Source organism: Capra hircus, chromosome 24, assembly GCF_001704415.2.
Source record: "Capra hircus breed San Clemente chromosome 24, ASM170441v1, whole genome shotgun sequence".
Lineage (NCBI taxonomy): Eukaryota > Metazoa > Chordata > Mammalia > Artiodactyla > Bovidae > Capra > Capra hircus.
In genome coordinates, this window is record NC_030831.1 from 35034216 (window position 1) to 35047808 (window position 13593).

General features: G+C 38.4%; 1 protein-coding gene across 5 annotated transcripts in view; it reads right to left on the minus strand.

The window, feature by feature from the left end:
- The window catches only part of GREB1L (growth regulation by estrogen in breast cancer 1 like), a 244929-nt gene that overhangs the window by 30866 nt on the left and 200470 nt on the right, over nt 1–13593 (minus strand). For all 5 annotated transcript variants that reach the window (XM_018039524.1, XM_018039523.1, XM_018039522.1 and 2 more), the window contains 2 exons: nt 5488–5668; nt 3597–3789 (listed from right to left, as the gene is read on the minus strand). In XM_018039524.1, the coding sequence (XP_017895013.1) occupies nt 3597–3789; nt 5488–5668 (374 nt within the window). The remainder of the gene's footprint in view (nt 1–3596; nt 3790–5487; nt 5669–13593) is intronic.

Consider the following 13593-nt stretch of genomic DNA (forward strand, 5'->3'; position numbering starts at 1 on the left):
TTAGAAAAAATTTTGAATAAGCAAGTGGGACTATATCAGACTAAAAAGCTTCTGCACAGCAAAGGAAACAAAGTGAAAAGGCAACCTACTGGATAGGAGAAAATACTTGCAAACCATTTACCTGATGAGGGGTTAATATCCAGTATCCATAAAGAGCTCATATAACTCAACAGCAATCCCCCAATCCAGTTAAAAAGTGAGAAGATCTGAACGAAATGCTTTCATTTTTTTTCCTTCTCTTTTTTTTCTTAGCAAAATGATAGGGGCAGCTTGTTACACAGATGGCTTAGAATCACCTGGAGCTAGCGGGGTTTGAAGAACTAGAGCTACTGGGCTCCCCCAGTATCACAAATCATAAGTGACATGATTTACTGAATTCTTGTATCTTTGGGGAAAATGTTGCTCTGCTTAAAATAAAAAAAATCTCCGCTCCCAGAGTCCTGCCCTGTCAGTGACCCTGAGCTTAGCACTCCCTGTCTTTGTGCAGCCATCTCTGCTTTCCCTCCAGCCCAACCCTCTGCTCCGTGGACACTGTTCCCTGGAAGGTCACCAAGGACTCCTGAGGCCAAACCCTCAGTCCTTGGCCTCGCTGCTCTCTCAGCCATTCTCTTCATTACTTTCTTCCATGATTTTATCTATACCAGCTGCTTCGGTCAGTGATCAGCGTTCCTGAAAAAATATTCCAAATCCTCAGTATAGAGTCCCAGCTCCTACCCCAGCTCTGTGTCTGCCACGGCGCACTTGCCTGGCCTCCGCTCAGTTCACATCTGTCTTGTGTGCCCTCCGCACGCAGCTCTACTGCTCTACTATCTTCTCTTTTCCCACTAAAGGCACCACCTTAAAAATATCTCTGCCTTTTCCCTCTTCCTCAAAAAACAAATCCTAGAAAAGTTACCATTTCTTCCATCCTCTTTATTGCCAGCACCTCTATTCTGACTGAGGTACTCGTTCATTCGAACCTGAATTATCAGAGAAGCCAGATGACTCACCCCCACCTTTCTAATCACTTTGACTTGACCTCTTATAGTTAATAAATTGCCTTAAAATGCAGCCTCTTAGTATCCACTAAAGCTGAACTCTGCACTCAGCAATTTCACTCCCAGATACATACCCAACAAAAGTGTATACAGATGTCTACTAAAAGGCATGAGCTAGAATGCTCAAAGCAGCAACTGAAATCAGTGAGCAGGGTGAATAAATCAACTGTGGTGAGTCACCCAGCGTAACCTGTATACAACCAAAAGAACGACTGTTTCACGACTCATTAAAATATAAAAGAATCTCACAATGTTGAGCAAAAGAAGTTATATATCACAGAGCGCCTGCTGCATGTCTGCATCACTTTAGTTCAGTTCAGTCGCTCAGTCGTGTCCGACTCTGCAACCCCATGAATGGCAGCAAGCCAGGCCTCCCTGCCCATCACCTCAGTTGTGTCCGATTCTTCGTGACCCCATGGACTGCAGCCTGCTAGGCTTCTCTGTCCATGGGATTCTCCAGGTAGAATGCTGGAGTGGGTTGCCATTTCCTCTTCCAGGGGATCTTCCCAACCTAGGGATCAATCCTGAATCTCTTCCGTCTCCTGCACCGGCAGGCGGGTTCTTTACCACTAGCGCCACCTGGAAAGCCCATGCCTATTGCACAGTTCCATTTATATAGCATTCAAAATGAGGCAAACCAAGCCAGAAGAGTGCCTCCTTCTGGCGACAGAGTGCCTGGCCTCTGGAGTGAAGCTCGTGTTCTAGTTTTTCATCTGGGTGCTGGTTCCACGGGTAAAATTCACAGAGCTGTATATTAACATTGAATAATGGTGAAACTAAAAAATATAAGAATTATGCATATTCTGGGAGTTCCCTGGCGGTCCAGCGGTTAGGAGTCAGCACTTTCACTGCAATGGCCTGGGTTCAATCCTTGATCAGGAAACTAAGATCCTGCAAACTGCGTGCACAGCCAAAAAAGAAAAAAGAGTAGGTTCTGCTATTTCTAATAATACTGCGCCTTTGCTAAAAAATCATTCACCGACGTGTAACAAGCGTAAGCTTTCCCAGCCTTGTCTCAAAGATTCCATATGTATGTTTGCAGGTTTCATTCAATCCCACTAAGTATTTTCTGAACAATGCCTGGTGCTTCCTCCTCTCTAGCCCTGCCCTGATGTCTGCTGTCGGCAGTGTCTGCTCTGTCCTTCCTCTCCTCCAGAGACCACCCCGTGCGTGCTGTCCTCCTTGTCACCATTCCTGATACTCTCAAATGGGTGGCACTTTCCCTCCTTCAACCCACAGACCACTTTGGCTTTTTGCAATTGTCTTCTTCTACTTTGTTTTTCTTTTCTTTTCTATGTTTGTCATTTTGTTTTTACAAATGAAAATTGTATTTATTTAAGATGTATATATTGGAGAAGGAAATGGCAACCCACTCCAGTATTCTTGTCTGGAGAATCCCATGGACAGAGGAGCCTAATGGGCTACATACAGTCCATGGGGTTGCAAGAGTCAGACATGACTGAGTGACTAACACACAGGGTGTATAACTTGATTTTTTTCTTCTTTAAAACTATTGAAATATAATGGACATGAACATTACATTAGTTTCAGGTGTACAACATAATAATCTGCTATTTGCTTATGTTGTGAAATTATCACCACAAGTTTAATTAACATCCACCCATCACCACATATGGTTGTAATTCTTTTTTTCTCGTGGTGAGAACTTTTAAGATCTACTCTCTGAGCAATTTTCAAACGGGCTGTACAGTGTTATGAACTATTGTTATCTTGCTGTACATTATTCATTTTATAACTGGATTTTGGTACCTTTTGACCACCTTTACCCATTTTGTCTGCCCTCCAGCCCCCACCAATTGGCAACCACCAATCTGTTTTCTCCATGTCTCTCTCTCTCTCTTTTTTTTAATGTGGACTTTTTTAACGTCTTTATTGAATTTGTTACAGTATTGCTTCTGTTTCATGTTTTGGTTTTTTGGCCAGGAGGCATTAGCTATCTGACCAGGGATGGAACCCACATGCCCTGCATTGGAAAACAGTCTTAACAACTGAACCACCAGGGAAGTCTCAGAATGAATCATCCAAAAGCACAGAACTAATCCAGAATATCGATGATTATGTCAGATCATGTTACATTTTAGGGGGACAAACTCCACAGGTGGATAGTTTTGTATCTGCACGATAACCCAAAGTAGAGCCCACCGAATCAAATTCATAGAGAACACTATTCACTAGCTTTTGTTGTTGTTATTATTTAGTCACTAAGTTGTGTCTGACTCTTTACGACCTCATGGACTGTAGCCCACCAGGCTCCTCTATCCATGGGATTCTCCAGGCAACAATACTGGAATGGGTTGCCATTTCCTTCTCCAGGGGATTTTTCCAACCCAGGGATTAAAACCGAGTCTCCTGCATTGGCAGGTGGATTCTTTACCACTGAGTCACCTGGGAAGCCCATTCTTTAGCCTTTAGTGAATACTAATTGTAAGTATATGGAACTTTTAGAAGCTAAAGCATCCGTGAGGCTTCTGATCATGTTTTATGATGCGATTCTGCTCCCGAGGGAACCGAGAACATGAAGGTAGGGGAGAGACTCACTGTGCTGTCCAGCTGCATCCAGTGCACCTCGTTGCTGGTGCTGATTCGGGACTGTTGGGTCTGCAGAGTGTATGGACAGGAGGTGACCTGGAGCACCAGGAGGTTGAAAGCTTCCAGAACCTCTCTGCCGTTAATGACCCTGTCAGCCAATCCATGGCCCGGCTCACCATGTGACAAAGAGCCCGACATGACACTGTAGAGACATTGAAAGTCACATTAACACCTCCTCATTTACGTGACTAGATGCACAATCAGAGAGCAAAATAGAGGTCATGTCTTAGCTCCTATTTTTTTTCAGTTCTTATTAACTGAGACCAGCAGTGGAAACAATCAGCATTTGATGTAGAAGAGCAGAAACAACCCTCTTTCTTACCCCTTTCAGACAGCTTTCAGGGACATTTTTTTTTTCCTTTTTCAGTTTGTCCATGATACACCTTGAAGTCTAAACTCCATTATCCAAGCCAAGGATATCCAAGTCTGTAGCTTGAGGTGGATTATTTTAGTTTGAAAGCCTCACCAGTGTAAGAGAGCTCTCGATCAAAAAATGATGCTGAGCAATGATCTGTGCCCCTAGAGAGATTCCCCAAACGACAAGGAATCCTTGCTGTGTTAATACACTTTGCTTCCTCCCTTGAGGCTGCTAGACCATGGAGAGGGCTCTTCCTGCCCTCTCCCCATGACCAACACTTTTATATCTTTGTTCCGTTCAATGTGGATGTACCAGGTTTCCATGCAGCCTCAAAAACACATGCGTTTGTGTGTGTGTGTGTGTGTGTGTGTGTATATATATATATATAGTCAAAGAAGTAATCTCAATGCCCATGAGAATTAAACAGAGAGATTCAGTGTGAAACCCTCAGAAGTTTCAAAGATGAGGTATATAAGGTCAGTGAGCTATTTCTGCTCATAGAACACAAGCAGTAACTGAACAGGATGTGGGCAAAATTTCTTTTCTTTACCTTTCCTACCCCCTTCTCACCCCTCTGTCCTTCTCTGCAAATTTAACAAGTTATGCAAGATCTTACTTACACCTGCATGGGGCTCTAGACCAGATTATGGAGTACCAAGCACATTCTAACTTCTGAACAAGTGCTTTTGTAATTCTAACATCTCTATCACAGATCAAAAAACAAAATCCAGATGCCTAACCTCAGTGTGTCCCAAGGGAAGAAAGTCTGTGAGTGCTTGAGGATGCTAAAATTTTCGGACAAACCATGATATGTAATATGTGACAACTATTTTTCCTTAAAAAAAATCTTTTTGCTTTTTCCAATCCATAGCAACAAAGATACCCCCTACCAGATAAGTACTGTGATTTGATCTGACTCCATCACACCACACATACTACCCTATCATTAAAAAGCCCATAAAGAGAATGTTCCCTTGTTTAAACTGGTAAATTGTGGAAGATTCTGAAAATGCTCTCAGACCATGGATGTGGCATCCCTACTGCTGTTAAAGGGAAGAGGGAAGAGAGAAAGGTAAGGAGGAGGAGAAATAGCAGGAGAGGAAGGAAAAGAGGGCCCGGAAAGGGAGGGTAGGAGAAGAACCAAGGAGGAAGAGAGGCTGCAACAGGGAAGCACGTGGACCTTCTGGGAGGCTGCTCACCAGCTCCTCCTTGCTGTTACCCTTTCCCTGGAGCAGCCGAGTCCCAAGATGCTCTTAAGAGGGAATTTTAACAGGAACTTGAAACTCTGAATTTGAAAATTCGCCCACAGTATAGTTAACATCAATATTAAAGCAGTAAGAAACACTGGGAGAGCAAGGAAAGGGCAGGAATGAGTTACCCATGAGAAGATGCGCTTTCAAATTACCACCTTTTAAATCATTTATTACATAACCATTACTGTTTGAGAAGAAATATTGTATTTGCTCACTCTGAAGCAATCACCTCGTTAGTTCCACATGGGAGTTGTCATGAACTAGCACAAACAGCGTGTACGGGTTCTGTTTCACCCTTCTCATAAAAACTTCAAACTTGGTTTGTATCTCATTGTCTAGACGAACAACATATTTCTCTGCTCTCTGATAGGCTGTTCCATTTTCCTCCAGACCCAAGTCTACAAGGACACCTGCCAAGAAGAAAACAGAGATTATCTTTTTTAACGTACATATCTATGAGATAAACTTAAGTTTAGTGTCAACTGATTTACTGAGTACTAACCATATATGGAGAGATTTACAGAGTGGATAGCTTTCCTTTTCCATATTGCCCACCACTATTTGAGGAGGAAATATCAGCTTTCCTTTTCTTTAGAATACCACACTTGACCTGCCATACCACATACAAATGACACCAGGGACCAATCTGATACATTAAGTAGAAGCTTGAATAATGAGACCTCTGTCCAATCAAATTCTATTTCTATGTGAAGTGCTCTGCTATAGGCCTGCGGGGGAAAAAATGAAGCTTTGGGCTACAGCTCTTGGCCAAATTAATATAACAGTGCAAGTTTTCCTTACCCCAAATTTAGCAACATAACACATATAAGAAAAAAGGAAAATAAAATGTAACGTCCAAAGATACCACAGGCAGATCATGAGCTTTTTTAAGGTGGTATTTTACTCATTTTATACAGTGCCAATGTTGCACAGTATACAAAGTATGGGAAGACCTCAATGAAAGTGGGATTATGTGCCAAATCAAAAGAATGAACTGAATTACTATGAAAACTCTCTTTTCAAAATGTTAGAAACTGTACAACTTTAATACTGTATCATTATCTCTGTCTATAGTAAAATTACTTCTATATACAAACATCTAAAGTAGGTCTAGGTGCAAGAAGCTGTTATAATTAAAACACCAAATCCTCCTTTAAGATGAATAGACAAAGTGGTAATTATGTGAGGTGAAGGACGTATTTACTAACCTTACCATGGTGAACGTTTCACAATATATACATGCATTAAAACATCACAATGTATACCTTAAACTTACACAATATGTTCATTATGGCTCAATACAGCTGGGAAAAATACTGCCCCCAAACAAGAGCGCACAGCACTCCGTAGCCCATCCCGAGACACTCAGCCCTATGAGAGGAGGACCTTGTGACTCAAGCCTATGACCCTCTGGGGAGGAACCAGAAGACTGATCTGGGGTTAGATATGATCTTCCAAACATATTCATTTAACATCCAATATCAGCCACATCCATCAGTCCCAACTGTGTGGGAAAAAGTTTTAAATTAAGAAAGATAGGTGAAATGAAGAGACTTTTACAAATTATGTTGACTTAGTTTCATTCATCAATTTTTTCATATAAAACCAGCTCAATTAACAACGACATGCACTTAGCATCTAGATGCCATAATATTAACAGCTCTAAATGGTATAAAGGAAAGTAAGAAAAATGTTTTACAATATGAAACATTCACTATACTGGAAAAAGTGAACAGAACGGTAATTTTGCTTTCAAACTTTTTTCATTAGTCAAAGATTTTGAAACTTTTTTCTAACTTTTCTCTTTACTCAGAGATTGTTTTCAATTTCCACCCAAATGTAGTCAAATGCTATTGTGACTATTTCCAAAAGCCATCAATCAGATATTTAATTTGGCAGGTAGCCTGATTTCTTGGAAAGTGAACTGCTTATAAAGTGTATTTAACATTCAGTAGAGGTTTCTTCAACATCTATTATGTATCAGGTACTATGTCAGGTACTGTGCTAGGCTTGGGGATACACAGGAGGGCAGGACAAAGATCTTAATCTCATGGATCTTATGATGGAGAATACAGATATTTTTGACAAGTATCTGATGAGAGACAAAGCCCTTTGAAGGGAGCAGCTGAGCAGAGGCACAGAGAAAGGACCTACTTAATCTCTGGGGGCTTCTGTTCCTTTTTGTAAAAATGGAGAGAGTAGAGCCAGTCGAAAATTAGCCTGTATTTCCTAAGTTTATCCTTAGGAAACAAGCAGTGCAAGTTAAAAATCTCTAAATATGAAAACGTGATAAATAATTCACAAAAAGGAAAAATATATCTTGTGGATAATTGAGTTGATCACATTTCAAAACAAATGAAATGAAGACCAATTGTGTATGACTTTTTCACATCAGGTCCATACACGCCCTTAACGGAAAGGTGAAGTTCCACGCATCTCCGAGGTCGTTCTCTTACACATAACACGGTGTGTTAGTCTATGTAGCCAGCTGGCTCTGCAGTGGTGTGTCTGGGTGGAAGGAGGCACATCAGATGTACTTGATTGTTTTAGCTCTAACTGGACATTTTTAGTAGATCATCCTTACCTTTAAATTTTGTTTTAGACTTGCTTTTAGTTTTAAGTTTTGTTTCTTTCCTGGTTATGAAAGTGATAGATACTCATCTTGGGAAAACTGGAAAGTATAGAGATATATTAAAAAAGAAGAAAAAAATCATCCATGATTCTTTAACTCGAAATAAGAACTGCAAACATTTTTGTCCATTTCTTCCTGTTTTTTTTTTTCTTTAATGGATATTCTTCTACCTAGCTCATATTTTGCAGTTGTATATCCTGACCTTTTTCACCTATAACTGCAAAGTGAGACATAAAACCATCCACAACCAGTCTAATGATACAGTATTTATCCTTTCATAGAACCTGGTGGTCTTACACCATGTATATTAAAATGTAAACAGAATATAATTTAATATTCCAGTCTAATTCCTTTCTCCCTTCACAGCTTCTCCTTAGTGAATGTAAAACAAAAATGGGTATGGTCTCTTCCTTCAGAGGGTCTCTTTCAAGAGGTGTTAATGGCACTATTACAAGCATTTTATTTCAACTCAGTAAAAGTTTCTTGTGCAGCTACTATATTTAGAAATAAGTGGAACAATCAATTACTGTAAAAACAAAAGAGAAAGAAACAAAACTATCACTCTTTACTACTAATATATTTTGGTAGCAAACACAAAAGCATCCACAGATAAATTAATTAGTAAGAATTTAGTTAAGTTGATGGATTCAAAATCAATTTATAAAAATTAGTTGGATTTCTATATACCAAAAGCAAACAGGAAATGTGTTTTTAAAAAACCATTTTCAATGATGTCAAAAAATACTGCTTAGGAATGAATCTTATAAAAGATATGTAAGACCTTTGTGGAGAAAATGAAACTATTAATGACATTAAAGAAAACTTAAAGAGAAGTATATCATAAAATATAGTTAAAATTATTTTTTAAATGTATATGGCAGAGCAAAAAACCAAGAATAGTCAAGACAGCTCTGAAGTAGAAAAGGTGGGAGAGATCTATCTACCCAGAAACCAAGAATTATCAGCTGTATTATTTTATATACAAAATCATTATGTATTTGCCCCATGTTTTGGCATGGGGCAAACCCTGAAAACAGACCCCCATGTGTGTAAAAACCTGATTTATGATAAAGCTTGCAATGTACATCAGTGGTAAAGAATGGACTCTTTAATAACCAGTACTGAAGAAAAATGAATATTGGCTCTTACCTTACCTGATATTAAAAAAAAAAGAAATTCGGGTGGATTAAATGTGAAAGAAAAAACTCTAAAACTTTTATGAGACAATGAAGGAGAATAACTGTGTGACCTCACAGAGGATTTCTTAAACACAAAAGGCCAAAGGATAGATAAACTTTAAGATTCATTTAAGTTTATTCATCAAAGATGTTATAAACAAAAATACAAGCCTTCCAAATCTATAACTAGTATTACTAAAAAGGATTAGTATTCAGAATAGAGAAATTCCTCCTATAAATCCAAGAAGGGCAAAAAAACTGGAGCAGGCATTTCCTAGAAGAAACCCAAATGGCCAATAAGCATCTGAAAAGATGTTCAATCACATTAATAAAAAGGGAAATACAAATTAAAAGCATATAAAATGGAAGCATATCAAATTAATAAAATAACAAAAAACAAGATAATTGTGAGGAAGAAGTAGATGAAAGACAGACTTATGTATGTTAGCATTTCTGCAAAGCAAATTCAAGGATAAACCAGAAACTAAAGAGATTGGTTACCAGTAGGAGAGTGGATGGGAAAGCGGTGTAAAGAAGTGAGAATGAGAATGGGTAAGTATGAGGAGGGAAGGGACGCTTCGTACCACCTTTGGCTCTTAGAACCACAGAAAAAAGTTAAACAAGAATAGAATGGGGGATGGGAGAGTGGAGTCAGAAGGGAGAAAAGGCAGGCAACACGGAATCCAAATGGTAACAAATGAAATCGAATATCACCATCCTGGAAAGGTGAGCATGACAACAGCAAGTCTAAGTTTAAACAAATCAGTGTGGGTTGGGAATTGCACAACTTCTAGAAAAAAAATCAAAGAAGTGAAAAAGTACATTGTAGATAACAAGAACTAGGTTCCCTTGTCAGAGAAAGAAGTCACAAATAAAGACACAAGAAGGACTAAAAGGAACCTTGCTTCACTCTGTATGACAGACCCCAGGTCCATCCACATCTCTACAAATGACCCAACTTTGTGCCCCTTTATGACTGTGTAATATTCCATTGTATATGGGAGGGAGGTCCAAGAGGGAGAGGCTATATATATGTATATATATATAGCTGATTCACTTCTTTGTACAGCTGAAACGAATACAACATTGTAAAGCAATTATACTCCAATAAAAATATAAAAAGCATCTTGCAGTGTTCATATAGAATTGGCAAGATCAGTATATAGATATAGAAATAAAGAGGTATCTGAGTCTATATTCAGGGCTTCCCATGTGGTGCTAGTGGTAAAGAACCTGCCTGTCAATGCAGAAGACCCAAGAGGCGAGGGTTCAATCTCGGTGGGGAAGATCCCCTGGAGAAGGAAATGGCACCCCACTCCAGTATTCTTGCCTAGAAAATCCCACAGACAGAGGAGCCTGGGGGCCATATATATGCCTAGGTTAATATACATACATATATTTTCTACCTCTGTGTGTTGAGCAATTACACACCAGTAACAATAAATACAGTTCCAGTTTCTCTTCATATTACTTGTTATCCTCTCTGTTTTTGCTTATAGCACTCTTAGTGGGTTTCATAAAGTAGTATTCATTGTGGTTTTGATTTTCATTTCTCCAACTGCCTAACGGTGTTGAGTATCTTTCCATGTGCTCATTGGTTATATGGATATCTTCTTTGGATATTTGCCCATTCAGATCCTTTACCCATATCTTAATTAGGCTATTTGTCTTTTCATTATTGAGTTATAACAGGTCTTTAAATAGTTTAAGTCCCTATCACAAATATGATTTGCAAATAATTTCTCCCATTTTGTGGGTTCTCTTCATTTTCTTGATGGCATCCTTTGAAGCACAAACACTGTTAAATTTTTTTGAATTATGTACTTATTTAGGCTGCACCAGGTCTTGGTTGCAGTACTCGGGATTTTCTATCTTGGTTGCTGCATACGGGATCTTTTCTTTTGTTGTAGTTGTTGCACCCTGTGGGATCTTTAGTTGCAACATGAGAACTTAATTGTGGCTTGAAGGATCTAGTTCCCTCACCAGGGATCGAACCCAGGCCCCTGCATTGGGAATGCAGAGTCTTAGCCACTGGACCACCAGAGAGGTCCCCAAATGTTTTTAATTTTGATGGTGAAAGTGAAAGTTGCTCAGTCGTGTCCGACTCTTTGCAAGTCCATGGACTATACAGTCCATGGAATTCTCCAGGCCAGAATACTGGAATGAGTAGCCATTCCCTTCTCCAAGGGATCTTCGCAATCTAACTGTGTCCAGTCTGTCTGTTTGTTGTTGCTGGTAGCAGCAGTGGCGATGGTGCTCTTGGAGTCTTATCTGAGAAATCATTGTTTGATCCAAAGTGATGAAGATTTACACCCATGTTTTCTTCTAAGAATTTTATTGTTTTAGGTCTTACACTTAGGTCTTTGATCCATTTTATTGCTTTTTGTTTGTGAGGTAAAGGTCCAACTTCATTCTTTTTGCATGTGGATAACCAGTTGCCCCAGCACTATTTGTCAAAAAGATTACTTTCCCCATTGAATGGTCTTGGCCACCTGGTAAAAATTCAGTTGACCATAAATAGGAAGATTTCTTTCTGGACTCTCTCCATTCTACCCATTGACTTATATGTCTATCTTTATGCCAGTACCACAATGTCTAAACACTATAGCTTTGGATTAAGTTTTAACATGGGGTAGTCAGTCTTCCAACTTTGTTCTTCTTTTTAAATACTGTTTTGGGTATTCTGGGTCCCTTGAATTTCCACATGAAATTTAGAATCAGCTGGTTAATTTATGCAAAAAACTCAGCTGGCATTTTGATATGGAATGCATTGAATCTGTAGATCAATTTGGGGAATAATGTCATTCTTAAAAATATTAATGGGACTTCCCTGGTGGTAGAGTAGATAGGAATCATCTGTCAGTGCAGGGGATACAGGTTCAATACCTGGGGGTCTGGAAAGATTCCACATGCTGCAGAGCAACTAAAACCCATGTGCCACAACTACTGAGCCAGCAGGCCCAGAGCCTGTGCTGTGAAACAAGAGAAGCCACTGCAATGAGAGGTGCGTGTATCACACGCAGATTAGCCCTTGCTCACCAAAACTAGAGAAAGCCCAGATGGCAACAAAGACCCCGTGCAACCAAAAATAAATAAACAATAAAAAAATATTAATGTCCTCCAATTCATGAACGTACAATGTCTTCCCACTTATTTAGGTCTTATAAATTTTCTTTCAAGAATATTTTCTGTTTTGAAGAGTATAAGTTTCACACTTGTTTCATCAAATATACTCCTAAGTGTGTTATTCTTTTTGATGCTATAATAAATGGAATTCTTTTTAAATGTAAGTTTTGGATCTCTTGCAATGTTTCTGTGACTTTTTTGTAGTATTTTAAAATAAAAAAAAAAAAACTTAAAAAGAAGCACAACCATATAAAATATTTGCAACTGAGACACACTGCTGGTGGGAATGTAAAATATAACCAACCACCTTGGGAAAAAAATGTAACATTATTTTAGTAAGGTTGATAAGTGTACACAATCTATGCCCCAACAATTCTACTCTGAGAAACTGTTTACCTGTGTACCAGCACTGCTTGAAATAAAATAGAAACAAATGTCCATCAGTAGCAGAAATGAATTTCTTAAAATGTGTGTTATATTCATATAATACTAAAAAGCAGTAAAATTAGTAAATTACAGCTACACACAACAACAGGATTAATCTCAGGAACATATATTGAGTATAAAAAGGAAATTACAGGCAAATGCACTTAGAGAAAGCATTTAAAGTAAACAAAATTAAACAATATACTATTTAGGAGTTTTGTACAGTGGCAAAACTATAAATGAAACAAGGGAATAATAAACACAAAACTCAGCATAATGGTTACCTTTCAAAGAAGATGAATGTTAGCATGGAGAGGGGAACAAGAGTAACATATTTTAATGGGAACATGGTGTGTTCCCTATATTGTGATTTTTAATATCTCTTACAAAATTTATAAATTTGATCTGTTAAATATTTAAAGTTTCTTAAAAGGGGGAAAATAAATATATACCCCTCTTTTAGAAATTTTAAAAAGACATTAATAGGCATACAAAATCTATTTGATGGATATATCATCAAAATACAGTAACTATTTTCCCATCACTTTCTACTTTGACTACTATAGAAAAGTTGAAAGACTAGTGAAGGCATACCTATATACCCTTCAATGAGTTTCACCAATTGTTAGTATTTTGCTATATTTGCTCTTTCTCTTCATTTTTATCCATTGTTGTTATTCTTGCTGAAAAATTTGGAAGTTAAGTCACATGTAATATTCAACCCTATATACCTCAATGTGTACTTCTTAAGAGCAATGGAATTCTCCTGTATAACTAAAATATCCTTATCATGTCCAAAGAACTGAACTAACATTGATATAATACTCTCTAGTACACAGCCTGGATTTGTACTTTTTAAATGAATTTTAATTGTAGTATAGTCATGGTATCCAGTCCCATCACTTTATGGCAAATAGATGGGGAAACAGTGGCAGACTTTATTTTTCTGGGCTCCAAAATCACTGCAGATGGT